The sequence below is a fragment of the Rhinolophus sinicus genome, linkage group LG01 (genome assembly GCF_036562045.2).
Source record: "Rhinolophus sinicus isolate RSC01 linkage group LG01, ASM3656204v1, whole genome shotgun sequence".
NCBI lineage: Eukaryota > Metazoa > Chordata > Mammalia > Chiroptera > Rhinolophidae > Rhinolophus > Rhinolophus sinicus.
In genome coordinates this window covers 47,086,735-47,109,846 of record NC_133751.1, presented here as the reverse complement: position 1 = coordinate 47,109,846, position 23,112 = coordinate 47,086,735, and the positions used below count along the sequence as shown (strand labels likewise).

At 32.9% G+C, this 23,112-nt stretch overlaps 1 protein-coding gene across 5 annotated transcripts in view; it reads right to left on the bottom strand.

Annotated features, from left to right (window-relative positions):
- Positions 1-1,354: 1,354 nt before the first annotated feature.
- ATP11B (ATPase phospholipid transporting 11B (putative)) overlaps positions 1,355-23,112 on the bottom strand; it is a 98,867-nt gene continuing 77,109 nt past the window's right edge. For 2 of the 5 annotated variants that reach the window (XM_074328448.1, XM_074328466.1), the window contains 5 exons: positions 22,176-22,241; positions 21,007-21,110; positions 19,448-19,613; positions 6,703-6,833; positions 1,355-2,384 (listed from right to left, as the gene is read on the bottom strand). In XM_074328448.1, coding sequence (XP_074184549.1) covers positions 2,303-2,384; positions 6,703-6,833; positions 19,448-19,613; positions 21,007-21,110; positions 22,176-22,241 — 549 coding nt within the window. In that variant the 3' untranslated portion in view covers positions 1,355-2,302. Of the gene's footprint in view, positions 2,385-6,702; positions 6,834-14,007; positions 14,134-16,942; positions 17,029-19,447; positions 19,614-21,006; positions 21,111-22,175; positions 22,242-23,112 lie in introns of all 5 variants that reach the window. The other 3 variants (XR_012494943.1, XM_074328454.1, XM_074328476.1) reach the window with 3 other exon arrangements.

Here is a 23,112-nt window from a genome sequence, read left to right as displayed (position 1 = left end):
AGACAACACTGGTACTTTCTTAAATAAATAGAAGAAACCCCTTGACTTACAATTATAAGAATCTTCCTTGAAGTGGAATAGGTTTTGAACAACAGAGTAGGATGAGCATTATCAGTGGATGATGCATTTACTTGTTTTTACATCAAGTTCTTAAATAAGTTCAAACAGTGAATGCAAAAACTGACATCAGTCACACCGTAGGCACCATACGTATGTTAGCTGATCTCCCTGCCTTTTGCAGCTGGTCAGAGACCGCCTGATGGCTCTGCTGTCCTGTAGTTCAGTAGTCAGTTTAGCTGACGGCAAATAAAACACTGTAAGGGAGACGTAATGCAGGACTACTGAATGTCATCTTCTTATATGAACACTTTATGAGACATTCTGAGAAAAGCAAATTATCCTCCACTAAATTGCTGAATATTTTCTGCAATATGTCCTCTTCTGGAACTGAATTGGTGAGTGTACATACTGTAGTTTATTATCCCTTTAATGTATTTGCAGAATAACAGTTTCTTCTTAAACCCAACTTTGGAATATCTAAGTTAAAGACGGGCTATTTATGAAAATTAGTATTTAGGCTGAAATTCATAACCTAATATCCTAACATTGAAACAGGCAAATGTGACATTAGGAAGAAAATAGTTTACCAGTGAACAAAGGTAAAGTCTTAATTCTTGACTCTAACAATCTTTCCCCATTGGCCCAATTCAAGAAGTCTTATATTCATGAAATGGGAAAGGGGTGGAGGGTTGCACAATAAGTCTACGAAAAGGAATTATATTCTCAAGGGAAAAATTTGGCAAAACCTTATTTAACCATTTCCATACAGTTTAAAATGTCTAGGTACACAATCATTATATGCTTAGAGCTGGGCAATAGTTCTAAACCAACAATCATTTTCAAACTTTAAAACAACATTACTTTTGATCAAAACAACAACAATGGATCTACATGATATCTTCAGGATGGAAATTAAGTATCAAAGTGCAGTGAGTTAATACAGTAATATGTACTTGATTAATGAATGATTCTTAGCATTTTAATTTATTGCTGCCATTTCCTCATAAAATTTAGCATTTTAGACTTTGTTTCATTTACATTCTATAGCCACACCTAGAAATATGCCTTCTAATGGAACCCTGGACAGATTTCACTTTACTGTGGCAGTCCGCTACAACTTACATATACTAACCTAAAAATAACAGGATTCTTATCTGAAATCCTTTATTCTAAAATCCAGCTTACTGAAAGGCAAGAGCAATTCTAAGCCACAGACAGAGGCTCTTCACTTTTTATTGATTTAATTACCGTAATATTTTGATTTATATAATTAAAAGTATTTGCAATATTTAAATACTGTCCAAACTTGTTTTTTATTGATATAGTTGAACTTTACAACAGTGTCATAAAATACTATAAACAGAGCCTTCAGATGGAGGGAAAAAAGCAAATTTAAATATATTAACCAGATTAAAGCATGCAAAAGAGCCAATGATAAACACATTAAATCATAACAGGCTAATGATACCTAATTTACTCACTTCATATTCTGTCATAAAATATTAGTAAACATCAATTTGAAATCTGTTGAACGGACTTGATTTCCAATTTACGTGTAAGATATGATATACCCTTTGCATGTATATGGTTAACTTTACTGGTTGTGTTACAGTATATTTAGAGGAGTTTGGTATTGGTATGTTTACTACCCACAGTGCAGTAAATAATGGTTAGAAATGCATTGTCCTAATTTGCTCTATGAACTTAGAAAGCACTAATGAATTAACAACATGGGTCACTGAGGGACCAAAATTCCTTACTATTCACACTTACTTTTCCCATGAAAAGCTTCAAATATAACTCTAATAAAAAAATAGAGTTTTCAAGGCAAACTTTTCAGCATAATTTACAGAAGCAGATTTAAATAGAAGACTCAATAAGCTAATACTAAAAATACAATTAACTAGGGATTATCTCTTTTTTCTACCTTGATAGTAAAATATAGTGGCCTTAGCAAGAGTCTGAAATGCCATTAGGAGTCCCATAAGCACAGGGATAACCCAGACGAGAAATGGAAAGTGTCTCTTTATTCACAAATTTTAACATGTTCAGATTAAAATTATGAGGGTTGACAGTGGTTCACGTGATGCCTTTTTGTTTGTTTGCCATTGTAACTCTGAGTGGGTATGAACGATTCCAGAGATTTCAGAAAGTAACTCTTCAGTCCTGACCATTACCAGGATGATCATATTGAATTTTAGAAAAGGAGTTGAAATGGCTCCCACAAAGTACTACTGCCCTGTTAACAAGTAGATGAGTCCATTGTGGAGAGAGTCAAGATGCTCCTGTCGTTGGTATAGAAAGGATCCGATGCACTCCACGATCTAAGGGAACAATAAGAGAAAAGTTTGGCTCACCAGGACCTATGTTTTAATTGAGAAAAAAATTTACTCTAAAACTTAGGACCAAAATGCAATTTGAGTATTAAAACGATTGATTCATTTTTAATTGCTAAAGAGAAGTTCTTCACACTAGCATTGACGGACCAAACATTCCATTTATATTATACAAAAACTTGGGGAAAACAATACTCTACTCATCATATAAAATATTAGCCAAAATTCAAACATTCATTAACATTAAAACGATTTCTATAGGTAGGAAAGCATGAGATGCTCTTAAAATCTTAATTCAATGAGAAATAAGTGTATTATTAAGAGTTATGCACATTCCGTTTTACTGAAAAGCAGCTAGGGTATATTTTGACATCACAGAAGCAAGCAAACAAAAATCACTCTTACCAAAAGCTTTGGTATACAATAGCAGTATGTTCATATATTATTATTATTTTTTAGCTATCAATTCTATTCTAAAGATTTTAGTATAATTAGCTTGAATGTAGTGAATGGTTTATTCAACCGATATCAAAGATACCTGTAAGTCACTAGTATTTTTTAGCTATCAATTCTATTCTAAAGATTTTAGTATAATTAGCTTGAATGTAGTGAATGGTTTATTCAACCGATATCAAAGATACCTGTAAGTCACTAGGCTTTTCACTTAACTAAGAACAAATGATCCTCCACTAGTCTGGAAAAGTTAACTACTGTCTGAATGATAAAGCCCATAGCAATTCATTACATAATACTTAATTTGCAGCTGTATTAATTTAAGCTAAAATAACTGAAGATCAAAAATAGCCTGCCACACTTAAAACAGCCTACGCTATTTTAATGACAATATTAGGATTACCAAGTCAAAGGTGGGTTTTCTTAGAAAATTAAAAGCACTTAACAATCATATATTTTATGTAATTTTCTAGGGTTCCCACTTTCCCTAAACAAAGATGTTGGAGGAAGAGACTAGCGTTTAAAATGGTCCAAATTCGCTTTTGTCAAATATCTGCTGTTTCCTAGAGACTCTGTTTGTATATAGTTCAAATTTAAATTGAATAAGTGAGTAGTACAGTCTTAATGAAGTTTGGGACCTAGAAATTTTACAAAGCTGACAAAGAGGAAGACGAACAAGCAACAGCTCTACCAGTGGTTTACAGAATTTATAGTTCCCAGAAAACCTTAGACAATATCCACCTTAGTTTAAGGAAAGGCTTATTCACTACTATCTCTCTAGCACCTACAACTGTACCTGGTACATTGTAGGCACTCCGTATTTGTAAAATATATGAATGAAATGAGACTATGAACATTTCTTAGAATAAGTATTCATACAAGAAAAAATATGCTCAGACCCATATGATAAAACTTAAGTACCAACACCCCTATTATCTGGAGTCGGTTCCACTCCCAAACTGCCAATGTTTTATATTAATTTTTGCTCTTTCCAACCACTGCTTACATAGAAAAATCTTGTTAGGTAAGATTTCCTTCATTTTTTTTACCCTTTCAAAGCACATATGTGCATTCATATGTTAAATACCATATTTGACAGAACATTAAATACCTGAATTACATATTAACTATTAACTCCATTCTATTTAGAAAATAGTTTTGATTAGGATAAAGTAACTGCTGATAAAACCCATACAGAAAATCATTTATTGGGAAAGTACAACCCTTTAGGGTATAACATGGCATATCCTCTATATAGCACCATGATGCTACCTTTGAAACCAAGCTTGCAATATGGCACAGTCCTCTGGCAATATCAATTAATAAAATATAAGTAGTATTTTTGTGCTTGGATGGTAAAAGTTTAATATTCACAAAAATCTGTCATATGAAAGCACTAGTGGTGCTTCTCAAGTGATGCCCATTATCTTTTATGTTTAATATGTTAGTGGAACAAATGCCCAAGAGCGTCTACATCTGGTGATAGAGGGACCAGCATTGCCCTACCTTTTAAATTAGACACGAAATAGAAATGTAGACTACAGGCTGCTCCAAATCAAAATAGCAATGCCAAACATAGTTCACTAATACAACTATATGTGAAAAATAGAACTTGACTTTAGAAAAATGACTTTCAAAGTTTAAATAGAATGTTAATGGATCTATGGCAATTTTCATATAGCCCTATGAAAAGTACCAAGTGGTTTTGTATATCGTATGATGTTATTCACTAGGAAAAAAAATAAACAGATCTCAAAAGACTTTTTAGATTACTCATTTGAAGAAAAAACGGAGATAATGACAGTAGTAACCAATAATTATAACCTGAGATGTTGGACAAAATTGGAAAGGTATTAATAATCTGCCAAATAGGATATTAATTACTGTTAAACATTTTATTAGGTAAATTAAAAAATTAAAATCCTACAAAAGAAAAGACTATGGTATAATTTTAAGTGAAAAGAAGTACAGATGATAACAGCTACCTTCAAGAGAACATACTGAAACAAATCCCATAATTTCTGGGGCAGGTCCAAAAGGGATAATGCAACAAAAAAATGGCAATGTGAAAAGTAATGGGGACATATTACCTAAATATTGATATCAGGAAAATGGGAATATACATAAAGCAGAAAAATATTTTTGGCTCATTTAACATTAGTTCTAGATGTTTGTTTTTTTGTTCGTTTTTAATAGTGAAGATGTATATTTGAGAACTTCCTGTTTAAGTAGACATTTTATAAATTCTGTGAAGTTCTATAGTAGTCTAATTCCCACCTTAGCTCTGTACAGTAAAGCTGTCTTAAGTAAAATAATATTATAAATTAGGTCTTTCTGGAACTTCCTTTGGGAAACTTGTTAGTCTGGGGACATGACAGAGCTGCTTTCTCATTATGCATTTTACAGTATATTTGTGTAAGTCATAACATATAAGTCTCAATAAATTTAACTGCTCATAATAATTCTCTTATTTAAAATAAAATTACTACAAAATGATATCAGCATTATAGAAATATTTTTGATTACATGTTATAATAAAAAAATGGGGACTGACACCAGACATTGTGTTAACATACGAATGCTATTTATAATATATGCAACTGTACCATAAAGACATGGCCATAACAAAAGGCAGAGTGGGAGTGAACAAGTTTGCTAGTAACTGTTACCTGAATTTTATCATACATGAAGGATATATCATATTCATCATTTTTAAAACACAAAGATAACCAAATGCTAAAAATTTCTTTATCAACAAGTAAAAGTAGCACTCTTAGGATACTTTCCAACCTTTTCCAAGCCATGGCACACATAGAAGTGCCGTCACTCTATTCACATGGCATACTGGGGACAATGAAAATCACCACCTACCCCTGCCCATCTGTAATCCTTCGTGCACACTAGTGCACTGCTGCTGATTTTAGGAATAGGATCTCATTTACCTAAAGAACACCAAAGTGTGAAAAGTTGATATCCTTTAAATAGTAATATTTAGTTAATATCCCCTAAATAATATTAAAGTTAATATCCTAAATAATATTATGTCTCTTGGGTAAATGTATGAAGAAATGAATCCATTTCACATTTAAATAAATTTAAGTGGAATTTACCAAAATATTATATTGTTTTGTGTGATCCACAAAATCAAGCACTGATAAATCTTTTAAGAAACAGATTTGGGAGGAGACAAAAATGCTAAGATTCTTTTAAATCGTAATTTAAAGAGCCTGTTCTAACTTATAGACTTTAATTAGACCATAAATACCAAATAAAAACTTAAAAACCACAACTCATTTTAAAACCTCATTACAGAGATATTAATAAGAAGGGGTAGGAGAGCAACAATACAGCCTTGTGTGTTTATAAATACCTCAGTCTCAAATGACTGACTAGAAAATATACATGAAGAATAAGAAAAGCAAAATCTTGATTTTACTATTATAGGTAGATTATTTTATAAATACAAAAGACAAACAAACAAAAAAAACAAATATAGGAACTAAAATAGTAGTATCAGTATAATCAAAAAAAGAAAGCTATAAAAACCAAATGTGAGTACCACATACATATATACTCCTATTCACATTTTAGAAAGATTGTAAAGCAAAATTTTTGTTCATTAGATGCAAAGTCTCTTCAAAGGTACTTTCTCTTCCTTTGTTAGTAAAAGTACCCCTTACCCCAAACCACAAAATGAAGTCTACCATCAAAGAGTACTAGTACTTATCACACTTTCTGCTTCAGTTGGTAAAAACCAGCTGCTGATTTATTAGGTGTCTAGACATGCGTGTTCATCTGCTCCAGTTTATAGGCTACTCGTCTGCAGCAAAGGCTACTTAGAGAAATTTCACACCTGCTGACATGGGCCGGACTACATCGTCCTATCACTCGTTCCAGCATTCTTCCAACAGATGTGCACGCTGCTTCTCCTGAGAAACAGCACATGGAGTCCAAGCACTTGATACTTGAATTTGTTTCAGTAAGCTAGAGAAGGTGAAGCAGAAAAAAATTAGTTATTTATAGATTTGGAATTCCAAAAAGCATTTAAGAAAATTATGACAAACACTTTAAAACTAAAAGTAATGTATATACATGTTTTGTATAATATGGAAATATATGGAAGGCTTATTTAAATAAGAGTAATCATACAGAAATATTTAAAAGGCCCTGTGTCCCAAATTAGAGGTCAAGTAAAATAATTATATAAAAACAAGCAGCTGGATATTATTTAAATCTGCAAAGATTTTAATGTCTTATTTTAATAATTTATTATGGTCAAAGTGATTTATATCAACCACTCAGAAACTTAATGAATTCTAATTTTTGAGTGTTTGTACAGGTAAAATGTTCCTGCAATTTCAATTAAAAATGTCTAGCAATTAAGAAAAATGGAGTGTGAACTATTTTGAAGACTGGGAAATAACCAAGCAGGGCCTAACCCCAGTCTTCAACAACAACTACAACAGAAACCACAACAATAGTAGCAAAGACTTTACATAGTGTTGCTATGTGCCAGGTTCTCTACATATACCACTCATAATTACAATTGGAAAAAAAAAAGCAAATTGCTAAGCAATATTAAGTGCCAACCATGCCTATAATCGGCTCATCTTACTTTTTAAAAATCAAGTGGTGGAACAAGTATTAAAATAGATCAAAATGACTAAGTAGTACTATTAAGATTTAAAAATGAATTTCTGAAAGTATGCAAGATTTATATTGTCTCAGACCTAAATAATCCAGCAAGATAACTTTAAGCCACACTTCTAATAATTTTAATCCTGTTAAATTAGGGGTGAAAAATGGTATGACCACATAGCTCAATGAATCCCAACCCTGGTTTTGATAGTCAAGGGTATTCCTAAATTTCTCCAAGTTTGTCATTTTAAACACTTATTTTTGGTCCCTTTCCTTTACATTTATAACATACTGTACACCAAATCTTTCAAAAGTATAGAGGAAGGAGAACAAATAAATTCATTAGAGTTTTGCAATTCACGAAGGTTGGGAATCACCAAGTGTTGAGTACAGGCATGGCAACATTTGTAGACATGCTCACAATGGGCAGAAGAGATGGATGTGATGGGATGGAAATAACCTGGCATTCTCAACCTGAGGAACTGGGGACGTCCCGCAAAATCCCCGCTCAGAGTAATCCTGTCAAATACCAAGCCGTGCAACACAACGTGATTCCTGTTTGGCAATTACCCGATTGCACCAATGTCCTGGGACCTGATAAGCACTGAGAAAGAGTGAAATTTTGCCTGTTCTTTCTTTACTATACCCTTGGTTCAGGACGTTATGGTACTGTTTCTTAAACTGTATTTTGTGTGATGTTTACAGACATTTCAGGAAAAACAGTTCTGTGGCCAATTAAGTTTGGGGAACACTAGTTCAGTAAAGGTCTAAACACACTGTGAGTGAAGGATTGTCAACAAATCAGGATGCATGGTCAGTCTCCAAGGGAAGAGCTAGACAGAGTGCAATTCTCAAACTTGTTTATTCAGTAACAGACCCTGACCCCAAAGGGAACATGAATCCTTATCAGGAGGAATGAGTCAGTGCCTGTCATTATTTAGGGTCAGAACGCTGCCCCTATGCACCAAGTTCAGTTTAAATACCATCATCTCCACAAAACCTCCCCCACCTCTCCAACTAGCAATAATCTTTTTCTGGATTCTACTGCATCACTTAAATGGCACAAGCACTTAAATTCAACTGCTATTTCTTGAGCAAGGCACTGTGCTGGTTCCTATTGGGAATAGCAACCCTGCTCTCAATCTAGTGAGTTAAGAGTAAAGAAAAGTGTGGGAGATAGTCAGGAACAAATAATGGCAACTATATTAATGGAATGTTTATGATGTATGTGTCAGTTCCTATGTAAGATGCTTCTCATGGATCATCTCACTTAAAACTCGTAACAACCTTTTGGGATAGGCACCATACTCCTATACATTTCACAGAGAAGGAAACAGAGAAGTTAAGAATTTGTTTAAGGTCACTCCAGCTGTGGCTTGAGTCTTAGTGTCTTTGATTCCAGAGCCCAAACTTCTTTACCATGCCATTATACTGCCTTCTTTTAATCATGATATGAGGCACACTACAGACATCAGAAAGAAGAGGGGAAGTTCAAACACAGCTGTTGTATTGGTAGGAGGGTATGAGAGATTTGAAGAAAAAGATGGCACTTGTAATACATCCTGAAGACTGGATGGGATTTCAATAGCTGAAGATGGGGGAGAAAGCATTCCAGGCTAAGTGAAAAGAATGAGTAATAATTGTGTGTGGGCAGAAAAGTACGATGTGTATTCATCATGTTTAGTCTAAGCGTAAGAGAGAGTAGTTGTTACTCCTGCCCCCTTGCAAAAAGACCAGTGAGACTCAAAGCGCGATCCATGCATCAGTGTTGGTCCAAAAACATTGTTGATGGCTCATAAGTAGATAAGTGTTTCTAGTCTGTGAGAGTAGGAGTTTAGAAAATGTTATGGCAATTTGACAGGATACCTTTGTTAACTTTTGAATCTAAAAATAATTTAAAAATAATTCAAAAATTTCATTTCCTAGTAATTAATTTTTATTGTATTTTATAAAAGTATCGGCCTGTGATGGACTGGAAACTGAAGACAACAAAAGTGGTCCTTCACATTTATCTGGGGAGCACTGAACTTGACCAGAAACTAGAGTGAGCAGGGAATTTGTCTGGCACTTCTCAGGTTAACATGTGCTTTGCCTGTATAGCTGGTGCTCAGCCAGCTGGGGGGATGCACTGAGATGACAGCTGTAACCTCAGCAACTTCTTTCTGAGTGTCCACGTATGTGCAGATCACTGCTTATTTCTGGATCTGACTTTAAGTAATGATCTTGCTTTGCATTCGTCACCTTTCACTTTGAAACCTAAGGAAAAGTATTAATATATGGGCAATCTAACAGAGTAACCATCTTGAAATGTCAAAATTATAAAAAAAAAATTCTTTAAATCATGTTTTGAACTAGGAAAATATATTTCCTTTTTATTCCCTAAAGAGATAAAAACCCTGGCTGCTTTGAAAATGCTGAAGGCTGGTTAACTGTGTTTCTGCATAGCTATGTAGAAAACACCACACTCTTCTCTAGCAACCCTCCAAGCTCCACCACTTTCCCATATACACATCTTTGATCTCATATTCAGGAACTGGGAGCCCAGCCAGAGTACATGGAGCCATAGTTGCCAGTATAACTGGGGGTGGGGTTGGGGTGGAGCATTTAGATCTCATTTCATTTAAAGCAAGAAGAGGGAAACAGTGCTTTTTGTTTTTGTTTTTTGACTAATTGTAAATACTAGAAAAGAAAAAAAGCAAAGTATGGTAATCGGAGTGAGACCTTTCCTGGTGGCATCAAAAGTAACTTATAATTTACCAGAAATTTTGATTTATTGGTGAGACTCACTCTCCACTACACTTGCTTCCCAGGAACAACCATGTAACTTAGAGCCAGGAGGGCTGCCAAGCCAAACAACTATGGAGATTGAACATGACTATGTATGGCTAATACAAATTTTCATCTTTACAGAATTTGGCTTTTGAAATAAATTTTGGCTCACTGCTCTTATTTCCATTATTTTTATATCAATGATGGTAAACATTTAGAAGTTTCTCTTATTGCTCCTACAAAATATCTCCCTTAAATCTTGTAAATGTTAGAGAATTGTTATATATTTCTAAAGTTTTTAATCACTCCTATGACACCTTACCAATCAAATCAAATAATTTTTTAAATTTAGATAAGAATTATTGAACTACTAACCATATTTGTTCTTTTGCCCTTAAAACTGTTTTATACACTTGATAGTCAAAGTGTGCCTTTTGCATAGCCTTAACAGAGCTATTTGGAAAGAAGCCTTAAACTAATATTATGAGAAAGAAAAGTTTGTGTTCAAGAAAGTTTTTTAATATGAGATCAAAAGTAATCAAACATTACTGATTTCCAAATCTGGTTAAGAATAATACCCCTAAAACAAGTAATAGCTTTATCTCACTATTCAGAATTGTAAGACGGAGTCATTTAATGATGGCAGTTAGATAACTGCCCTGTCTTACTCAAGGCCTATTTCACCAAAATGTCTCAAGCTCACGTTCACTCCTCTAAACTCTCTTCCCTTTTTCCTTCTCTCCAAGTAAAAGAAACAACAACTTTGAAAGATAGTTATAAATATAGATAAAATAACTCCATATTGTCTTTTAGGGATCTCCAGAGAGATTTCTGTATGTTTGGCATAAATTTAACTATGAAAACAAGCATGCGATAATTATATTTATTAGGGAAGCATATTTTAATAGTTTGGTTTATTCCTAGTTTCAAAAAGACTGAGGCTCCTTTACTTTTATAATGTGGTTACATAAATAACAAATATGACTAGGAATTTGTAGTTTAGGTAAAGAAAATTGTCAGCATCTGTGAAAAATAATAAAATGCTCAATTTCAATGGCGAGCGTAAAGCAGAATAGCACTAATTAATGAACCAAGTCATGGCACAGCTATTAAGAATTCAGTTTTCTAGGTATCAATCATTTACAGCATGTCACAGGATAACTGGTAGAAATAATGTCAATACTAATATTTTTCTTAATTTCAATCTCTAGATGAAAAAGCTGCTCAATAAGTCAGCACAGATTTGAAAATAACATTTTTGTAAAGTGTCATATGCCTCTAGGTCCGGCCACTGGTGGCAGCCTTATTAATATTGGTCTTTTAAATGTTCGATTCTATTTACTTACAGAATTTTACTCATTCAGAAAAGTGTAGCTTTTAGTGACGAACAACTGAGTAAAGGACATTAAGATTTCCTGTGCCTTTTGTAGTTCACTACTGTGGTAAATGAGGCAGTAGCTGGATCTTTGTCACAGAAGGAGAGGAAGGTGACTTGTAATTGGTTGAAACTGTTTAAAATGTATTGTTTTTGGTAGTGGCAGGTTCCAGGACTGAGGCTGAAGCACCTTGGTACACAGTGTGAAAGGTCAGTCGCCCTGGCATCCTATTGCTATCACTAGGGTTGCTGGAAAGAGGGTATTCAGAACAGGAATCCAGAGACAAAACAAATGACAAAATGATAGAGGCCTAAGAGGCAGGGGACCCCGTAGAGGGAGACGACCAGAAGACCCAAACCCACAGTGACATTCAGGGCTCAGCATAACTTTCTGCCTGATTTGACAAGGCTGACCAAATTTTGATTAGATAAACAGATGCAATTTCAAGACAGAAAAAAATAGAAGAGGGGTATTATATGACACTTATTTTTTATAAGTGATTTTTATCTAAAAATACATGCCAAAGGCAGAAATATACAAGAAAAATATTCAAGATATATTTCATTCAACCAATTAAAATTCAGTGATAAGCAGGAAAAAAATTGCAGATCAGAGTAATACCCCCAGCAATTTTACTAAAATTATATTCATGGTTTGAGAATTCTCTGGCTTCTTGTTTATAGGAAGAGACCAAATATCACAGGATGATGAGAATATTTACTTTATAAAAGTAATTATAACAAGGCCCCTGTTACTTAATAAGTGCATTTTAAGAACCCAATTCTCAACTGTATTGTACATTTTAATGGACATATTAAAGCAAAGGAGCACCAGATCCATGTCTTACGAAATATCCACTTGAACTTGAACCTTTGGGGAACTTTTATCACAGAGGACATAACTTTACAGCTTTTGTATAGTTAGGTCCCAAGTGGATTATCTGCTTTGTGGATTATTCAGGACATAATACAATTCCCGGCCAAGAACTCACTTCTTTACCCAGCGAGTTCTTCAGCTGAGTTTCCCATGCAGCCCAATTAGGGCATATTTTAAAAGCTAAAAATCTTTTTATATTTATCAAAGCAAAATACAAGATAAATACATTGTAAAGATAATCATATGAAGCACCCCAAAACAAAATAAAAATTCAGAATTCTTTTGAATTTCTTTTCAATTAATAATAATAACTGAGAGTTGATTAATTATCTTCAACATTTTCCATTTATGACAATTCACCAGAGGAGCCTAATTTTAAAAATATGTCTTCCAGAATAATTCAGATTTTTCAAATTATTGTACCTGTTCTGTGGTCTGATTTATAGTGAGTTAATATTTACAATCTTCAAGTAGCTTTGTTTTCAAGTTTTACTGTTTATGTGGGCTTATCGCAGATGAGACAATAGCACCTTCTTGACCAGTAATTACTGTAAGGCCTCACTTATAGTTGTTGATACCTGGGTTCTGTGACTGTATAACCAATTTTACTATAGACTAATTGATATAAATAAGAGTTAAGTTCCTAAGCGTCTCATCAACGTTCTAATGAAACGATATGGTGTACAATATACAAAATAGCAAACAGGCCAAATAAAGAAATAATTATCAGTGGTAAGAATTTCCATCCTCCATAGTAACTACCAATCAAAATATTCTGCATACCCCAATTAGGTCTAGAAGTGGTTGTTAGGGTTTATCCCTCAAGAGGGGAATCAAGCCCTCACCAATTCATACTTTTTTTTTTTTTTTATTACAAAAGTATAACTATGAAAGCTTGTGAAAAGAATGGAGAGTTTGGTGAATATCAGTCAAAAGAAAGTTATTCAGCACTAAGCCTAAGCACTCATTCATGTGATCACTTGACTCAAGAAGTAGACTTAGATAAGTAATTCAGTGTCTAACTAAATCGAGGTGTGTAAAATGATACATAACTACAGCTTGAAGTGAGAAACTGAGTTTAGAAATAATAGAACTAGCGTGACATACTTTCAAAAGGAGAAGTGACAAGGAATAAGTTCTCGAATATAACACAACTGGTTGGGAGAATACCGATGATGACAGAGGACATACATAACTTTACAGCTTTCGTAGAGTTAGGTCCCAAGTGCATTATCTGCTTTGTGGATTACTTTACTAGATTAGAATCTGAGATGAAGTATGATTAGCACTGTAACTCCAAAGGAAGATGAACAAAAGATTCAGAATGGACACATAAAAAAAGTAAAGATCACAAAAGGAAACGAGTGAGCAAAAACAACGTATGAGAAACCGTGAAGGCATTAGTCAAGTAAGAAGTGGAACGCCAGGCAGTTCTGCCGCAGCACGCCCCCCACGAGAACTCAGCAGATACGTCCCCAGAAGGTCCAGCGCAGTACTACCGAGTGCACGCAGGAACTGCCCTGCTGACTGCAAGCCTCAGCTAGCAGGTGCCCACTGTCCTCCCCTCTGCGCTTGCTTTCAGCAAATTCATATGCTGAGCTGACTGAACCCTTATCTTCTTCCATCTGGAAGGACAGAAAAGCAACAAATCTTGTATTACTGAGCAATACTCTCACTGTATACAGGTTGAGAATCAAAACGGCAAGTGGGGTCCACAATTTGAGAGGCACAAATGAATGTTCACACACCACTACATTCATTTACTGTCACAAGAGAGCTAATAGCAGCTTCTTAAGGGGCATACGACAAAGCACACAAACTAAAGCCATGATTTTCCAGAGCACAAAGTTAAATAAAAACCAGGTTTCCTTCAAAAAAATTAAATGTCTTCTATTACACAAATTCCTTGCCACCAAGATGTAAGCTTCTTATTGCAAAGGTACGCTGCATTTTGCACTTCTTATGCTCCCTTCTCGGAAGACTTCTCTACTCTAATCACATGGCCTTTCAAGTGTGACACATGTGGGTAAAGGGGGCTTGACTTGATTTAACGGAACAAATTTAATCCTTAATTTGAAATACTTTTTTTTGTGTGAGTGTTAACTAATTTATACAAATTTCTCTTCTTTAGTTTTTCTGTATTTGTATTAGAGACCTTCTAAGGAGTATGTGCCCATAGCCAAGCTAAATTATAAAAATAATGTCGTAAATAAATAAAAAACAAAATTGTCCTCATTTCTATATATTTTCTCAGTCTTAGGACTGACCAGTAATTATTTCTAAGAAAAAAATGCTATGGTGAATTTCTTACATATATAAAAAAGTAGTCGAATTCCTTGGTTTCATAAGTACAATAAGTTTATGTAAAGACAGCTTTGCCTATAATACAGGGGAGGGGAAAATACTCAAAATGAGTTTTCTTTTATTCAAAAGTAAATTGTTAATAGGCTTGTGTTAATGGTTCTTCAGAAGAACTAACCTGATTAAAGATTTGAAAGCACTTAAAGATATTCACTATCCGCACAATTTTCCTCTCTGTAAATGATTAAGCTACCAAGGATCGTACCCAGGAATACTGTTCAATGCAGTTCAGAAACAAGATGTATTCAAAATTCATAGGATGCATCAGCAGACAGATGTATGTGGGAACTTGTTCTTCCTGTGCAGCTGTGAGCAAATGCCCACCCAGTTGTTACTCACTGCTCAATTAATTAAGCAACTGTTATTTCTGCCTGGCCTTTGGTTGTATTTCTTCTTTCTGTTTTTCTCTGATGCTAATAGTTAAGTAAACCGATCACAGTATGGACAATGGTCATTTGATAGTGAAGAACCTGGAGGCTAGAGAGGTGAACTAATTTGGTTAGGACATACTGGAAGCAGTGCCAAGAGCAGTGAGCATTCAGGCTGGCTGTGGCCACAACAGGGCACTTCCCCTTTTGTTATACCACCTGACTGGAGACTGGCTTGTGGCAAAGGCTACCTGACAAATATGTCCTGCTCTCACTGTGTTCCTTCACAGATGACTGTCAAGCTTCCTGCTCTCTTATATTATTACAGAGCCTGGGATCTCTAATTTATGATCTCTTTACCTCATTTTCTTGCAGCTTGATTTAAGCCAACATGATATGTAAAACTATGATTTCATAAAAATATTAAGATTATTCTATATGCAAAAGTTATCTTCAGTTGACAAAAGTTTGCCAGAATGTTTTTTAAAAAATGAGTTCCCTTACTGCCTTAGAATTAAATAGATGTTCAGAAATGCGATGAATACTCACTCTTTTCAGAAAGGAAAATACAGATAAAATGTGATATATACTTGGCTTTACCAAAGGTGAAGACAAATCTTCAAGTGCGTTTTGATTTTAGTTCTTGTTTTAAACATAAAACTTAGTTAACTACTATTTAAACACTCATTTGTATATTCACCTACAATTATTATACCTTTCTAATTCAAAGTAGAATATTTCAAAAATCTTGAGGCTAGTAAAAATCATAAAATTGAAAAGTTTGATAAAATTTTAGAAGATCTTAAAATGATGAACTCACAGTTACATAAGAGGTTAAATGGTGCTTTGTCAAAGCCATTTATTTGATCAAGTGAATATTGAGATTAGAAAACTTGAGAATAAAAAAGAATTTAAAAAATACATATATATGTAATTGAAAATTCTCAAGATACAGGATGAGAAATTGAAGAGTGTCAAAACTAAAAAATTTAGTTATATTACTCTTTCTCTTCAAACCTGACTGTAGTTAAAATTAATACTATATAGTTTTGGTATCTAAATATCAAGAGTTCTAGGATTTAAGCTTTCATTCTCTTCTATCAAAAGACAGCTCTAAACTACTGGTTAATTTTTGTGGTAACTGACAGAATGAGTCTGTCTGTGGAAATAAGGTATATGTAAGAGATATAAAATCTATTGTTCTATTTATAGATGCACTAAATAGTAGCAAGGATATGAAATGCTTCAGCAGCCATTACAATGTACAAAGACAAATATGCACATGTATTTACAACACAGATTAAGGTGAGATAAAAAATGGGCAACTCTCACTTTCCAATAAATGAAACTTAAAACTTTAAATTTTATGCATTTCTGTAGCTTAAATTACTCAACATGCAGGAGCATTTTAAAATATTAATAATATGACAAGCAGAAGCATTAGAATTGTGCTACAAAAGGTAATTAAGGTGTAAAACATATAACAAGGTACAGATCTGTCCTGTTATCATGCTGAATTTTCATCTCAAAGAAGAAATGGATTTTTTTAAGGTTTTAACATACATATTCATAAAGGTCAAATTAGAGACAGAGCTGTGCTAACAAAAAATGCCACACTCTTAATTCATGCCTCTGCCCATCTTTTAAATGTTGTTTAATTGACCTTTAGCATGCAGAAGTTAACAAGGGTCTACTCCTACTCTACCTAAGTTTGCTCAGCTGATTCCTTGCCCTCGACAATGGCTGCAGTGCGATGAACTCGTCACTTAAAGCAACTGTGTTGGAGTACATCTATAAATGGACAGAAAAGGGATGGGACATACAACAAGTCAGTGAGCTGTATTCATCACCTAAGAGACAGACACAGGACAAGCTTTGTAAAGACACATCTGTTCCTCTAAGAGTAGGAAATATCATACATGATACACATACATGACTGACATTTGTAGGCTGTTGGCTTTCTTCATTCTTAACACCACATTTTAACTCTGGAGAAAAACAAAGTTCAAAATAAATGCTGACAACTCTTCCTCTGATACGATTTTTCTTGCTACTTTTGGTAAACAATGAAGTAGCTAACAACTTTCTAACCATTTCTTCATCATTTAAAATCACAGGTGACAGTATAAGGCTGAAATAATAAAGATTACAGCCTATAGCAAAAGAATAATGTCACACATGGGAGTTGAATGACCATATACTGTTTAAGCAAAAAACAAAACAAAGCAAAAACAAACTCCAAACAGGCCAGAAGATCCCTGAGTAAAAGTAGAGATTTCCTCTTTGGACCAGACAGTAAAACGTCTCTCAAGTCATTTAAGTGTAAATTAGTGGGGCAAAAAAAGAGATTATACCAGCTTTCACAGAGATAAGATGATTGACTTATTTGCACATTCCATTTTTAATCAATTTGAATCTATGGTAAAAAAACCAAAATATATGAAGTACTTTTACCCTTTTCTTGTCTAAGGGTCCACCTTAAGGTACCAAATATTTCCTATGTAATCCTTTAGAAAAAGGCTATAGAAAAGACAACAAGAAAATACATCAGTTTGCAAATGCACTGCCTAATGTAGAATTCCTAAGGGTAAATATAAATAAGTCTAATTATTTACTTTAATAAAGAATAAAATTTTTAAAGTGATGCCATTAATATATTTTGGTGAAATATAACTTTATATAGGCCAAGAGAGGGAGTTTGTGTTCTCCATAAAGGTCAGAAAAAGTATAATAGACAGTGTATTAAAAATAGTATTGTTACTATACTTATCTCTGAAGATTAAAAAAGATAGGCAAATCTTTCTGATATATATTTAAGTAAATATTGCAGAGTGGAATAGTTTTTCCATACTGATATAAATATATGCATTGGCAGTCAGAGGAACCAATTATGCAAATTTTTTCAGCCCCATTTGGAGACCCACATTACAAAGCAACATCCTCATCGTCCTTATAATGTTTTTACTGAGGACTTACTACATACAGGCCCAGGGTTAGGTGCTTTATATTCATTAGGTCTAACAGTCATGTAAGGTAGTAAGTATTATTCTTATTTTACAGAGGAGGAAATTGAAGCTTAGGAAAGTTACTTAAAGACATATTTTATAAATGGTTAAAACAGTATTTGAATTAAATTTTTGTCAGGTTTCAGAGGCCTATGCTGCTTCAATAGTGTTAAAATGTATATGGGTTAAGATTGAGTTACCAAAGCAAATAAATGTTAAAGAAATGTTCATATGATCAACTGAAATTAAAACCAATACACCGTTTAGGAAGCCTAACTCAAATCACTACTTAGGAAGCGCTTTTCTATGTGTAGAATATGCAACTAAATTTCCAAAATTTAAACAAAATTTACTTGGCATGTAGCAAACGTGTAGAAAAAAATCTCAACCTAGGCAGAACTAAATGATAATAAACTCACTGTTTAACAATGCATAAAAGTTAATTAGAATGTATTCTTGAGGATAATAAGACAAGTTAAGATAGACTTCCAGGTCACGTACAAGTCAAATATACAAAAAAGGCCCATTCAACTTAATAGCTACCATTTCTTGACCATCTACTATGTGTTTAGACATTATTTTATTTAATTCTTATTACAAAGGTAATGAAATAGACATTTCTATCATAATTTCATCCACGTAGATCCTGAGACTTCAAGTCACAGAGCTACCAAGTGACAGATCACACTATATAACATGCTGTATGTAGCATAATATTTATTAACATGTGCTTAGTGAATGTGTTTTATAAAAATTCATTCTTTAAATTATTTAGGTTAAAGAATATATATTTCATACTCTAGTTGAAAACAATATAACCTGAAAAAAGTATTACTCAAATTCTAATGTTTCTAAAGACATGGATATCTATCCCAATTATATATACCTGATAAAATGCTGTGACAATACTATTTAAAACATATTTACTATTATTATCTGGACATAATAATTTTATATTTAAAAACCTGAAATTCTATCATTAACACAATGTAATTTAAAAAAATTATAATTTGTCAGGAGTCATAAAATTAACAGAAACAATAAGAAACAACTTTAAAAACATCAGATTTAACAATATTTATATTGCAAAATGCCTGAAACAGGAATGGATAATTTTCTATTTTCTGATATAAGCAAATTATAATGGTAGCTAGTCATTGTTTAAAACCCCTAAATAAAAGGTTTTCTATATAGAAAATGGTTACCTGTGCCTTTTCAGTATTCGTAGGATGAAGCTGTCTGTCAAATACTTTCTTCACAATATCAAGAAACAGACATGTAACAACCATGAGGATTATGGCAAACCAAACAGAACCACTTGATAGGAGCTGAAAAAATACAAAGTACATATTCTGGGAGTCTGAAAATGGCCTGCAAAGAAAGAAAGTGGGCTTAATAAAAGTAGAAACTGACAAGATAGTTTCTTATCAAGATATCATGTAAACCCACTATGCTTGAAGGTTACAATTTTAATTTGGAATACAAGTTTGGGATAATGTTCAAAAATTGCAATCAGTATACTTTAATTAATTGAATAACTAATAAAACAAGATAAGACTTTAATTGTTAAAACTAAAATTCAATTTAACTACTTTCAATGACAACTATAGTTTTTATTATTAGGAAAGTGGCAAGTAGTTGACTAGGTAACTCTCTCTTAGTGGTAGGATATCAAAATTATGTAGGAATGCAGACTTAAGAGACCAAGAAAAACAAGAAAAACTACGTAAAAAAAATTTTCTACTAAGTAACTAAAAGATTGACTACCCAAATCGTAGGTTGAAAAGATCTACTTAGAAGTTCTTCTTTACAAATATATTTTAAAATAAACACACTCACAAATAATAGTTCTACATAGCAGTAGGTATAGTCAAGATACTCTTTTTGGGTTTTGGTGTATATCGCTTCAAGAAAAGAATATGGGGAAATACAGAATGAAATGAAAAAATGAAGAGCATTAAAAACAAACGTTACACACCAAACATATTCATAAGAGTATCCTTTTATGATCCTAAATGGAAGTTAACTATTTAGCTAATTCAACTTCTTTTTACCTAACTTCTATAATTTTTTTTGCCTAATACAGGGATCAAAGACACAGCAGGCAAATGTTACATAAGTTCTCCAAATCAGAGACTTCAGTTGTCTATCACTTACAAAAGAATCCTAGGAGAGGCATTAATTTTTAATCTATCAGAGTAGCTGAATGTCAGATTTTACCAATGAAGATGAAGCATACTATTTAATGTTGATAGAGAAGTTAACTCAATTCTGAAAACTTAATGGCTCAATGACTTATTTTATCATGTACATTAATAAATAATTTAGAGATAATATGGTTCGTGTAAAAGAACATTAATTGTGGAGTAAAACAATTGAGGTTTAAATCCTAGCTTTGCTCTTTTTAACCTTTGTGATCTTGGGGCTGAGTTTCCAAATAGAAAAAATGGGGATAATAAGATTATTGTGATGAATCAATGTATTAGATTGGTACAAAAGTAATTGCGGTTTTTGTGATTATTTATAACCTTTTAAACTGCAATTACTTTTGCACCAACATAATAACATCTTAGGTAAAACACCTAGAACATAGTAAGTATTCAGTAATTGTTAGCTTCTTTTTTACCCCATATAAGGTCAACTGAAAGAAGTGTATTTATTATCAGGATAGGATCTCAAAATTATTTGTTCATAATATAACCTATCACAATAAATATTTATTAGAGTTAAATCAATATAATTAAAATACAATATAGTCACTCACCAGAGAATTCCTCCATAAAACAAAGAAAATACAAAATAGAATATAATAGAGCCCCAGGTAACAAGATGGTTGATCCAGGTCCAAAAATGAGTTTCCAAAGCCATCTAAAAAAAAAAAAAAAAAAAAAAAAAAAAATTCTTAATATAAAATAGTAAATCTTTTTTAGTATATGTGCTGCCGAAGCGAGCACTAAAATAGTAAATCTTTACTTTAACCTCTCAGATAAAACTCATGAACAAAATGTAATACTGTATTTTGCCGTGTATAATGCGTACTTTTTTGTCCAAATTTGTGAGGGAAAAATAAGGGTGCACATTATACATGGGTAGTACTAATTCCGTATCTATATAAATGTTTTTTTAAATTCTTTTATTTATGCTTATGAGTTAAAAGTGTAACTCTAGAAATCAATAACAATATCCATATGCAAAATAATACCTGGGAATATGATAATTGGTTTTGTGAATTTACAACGAACTTGCAACAACAAAGAGTTCTTGGCCTTCTACAATGCGTAAATACTATAAATTTGTTACCGGTACATAAAATTTCTTGTACCATAATATGTTAAAAAATAAATGTTAAAATTCCTTTGTAATACAAAAAATGAATACCTAAATGTAAACAAATAAAAATTTGAATTAAAAAATTAAAACGAAAGATTTTTTTTCCCTGAAAGTTTGGGCCAAAACTGTGGGTGTGCATTATACACGGCAAAATACAGTAATTATAAGTGACTAAGATTCTGATGGTAAAGACTCTGAGAAGATAAAAATTAATGCAAGGATCCTAGTATGAAATTGAACAATTTCAAGTTTATAATATTTTTCTTCTATGAGGAAGCAGCATTGAAATTTTATGACTACTTTATTCTCAGCTCTATTGCCTACAATTGTTTTGTCTTTCATTATATACAGAGAAGCAAAATTTCAGAGATGAGTATTGTAGGATTAACCTTTATTTGACCATAAAAATCAACAGAGGCTTTCCAACATAATGAACTTAAAAGACTTTTAACAAAAATGAAAATGAATTACTAAATAGCAATCAGTGAAAGTATTCATGACTGAAAAAGGAAAAGAGAAAAATACCTATGGCTGAAAAAATGAAGAAATGTATGAATTATACAGACACCAAATGTGTCCATGTGTCTAATCTCGCTACCATACCTTTACTGTGACTGTAATAACCATGACTGTGAAGACCAAGGTGCCAAATGTCCAGTTTCCAAACATCTAAACAAAAAGAATAAACAAGTATTGCATTATGTTACCATGATGCTGAATCAGATGTAAGACAAAAAGTAACTTCATTATTTATTACTAAAAATCACTTGCATTATTTAGGCCAATTACAGTTGAAGTCTGTGACTAGATTAGTAGAGTTAAAGGTGTATGAAAGAAACACCATAAGCATTATTATGTAAAATGATTCTTTGTGTAACATTATCAGACTGGAAACCCAAAGATGGGTTTAGAATTGTGTGACACAGACGGTTTCTAGTTAGAATGATATAGTAACTGCTTTATTCCTGTCACATAGTAAAAACTATAAAAAAACAACAACAAAAAAACCCCCCAAAAAACCCTGTTCAATGACAATTATTTTCTGAAACCAAAAGTTACAGCTGATAACTTGCCACTGTATTTCTGGACACAGCATAGGCAGAGCAGGAAAAAATAAATTATACACAAAACCAATATCTGAAAGGAAAGATAATGGCCAATGGAATTACTCCTCAAAGGGTTCCTTGAAAAAATGCAGGTAATGTCAGTCAGAAAGTATTCCCTTGGGCTTTATGACAAACACAGTTTATTACAAATGCAGAATCCCCAAAGAATGTCAGAATTTAAGTTCCACAGATAAAAACAGAACCAGAAGTTCATGTTAATTTATAAATTAGCATAGTCTTCACCATTGGCTTAAAAAAATTACTCAACAGGCTTTTTTATTATTTCAGATTTCTAACAATTAGCATTTACTTGACAAATTACTTGTTATTTAACCTCTCTGTACCTCCCATTTTTCATTTGTAAAATGGGGGAAAACTTTATAGGTTTTTATAAGAATTAGGGTATGCCAAAAGGTGCCTGGTATATAAAAAGT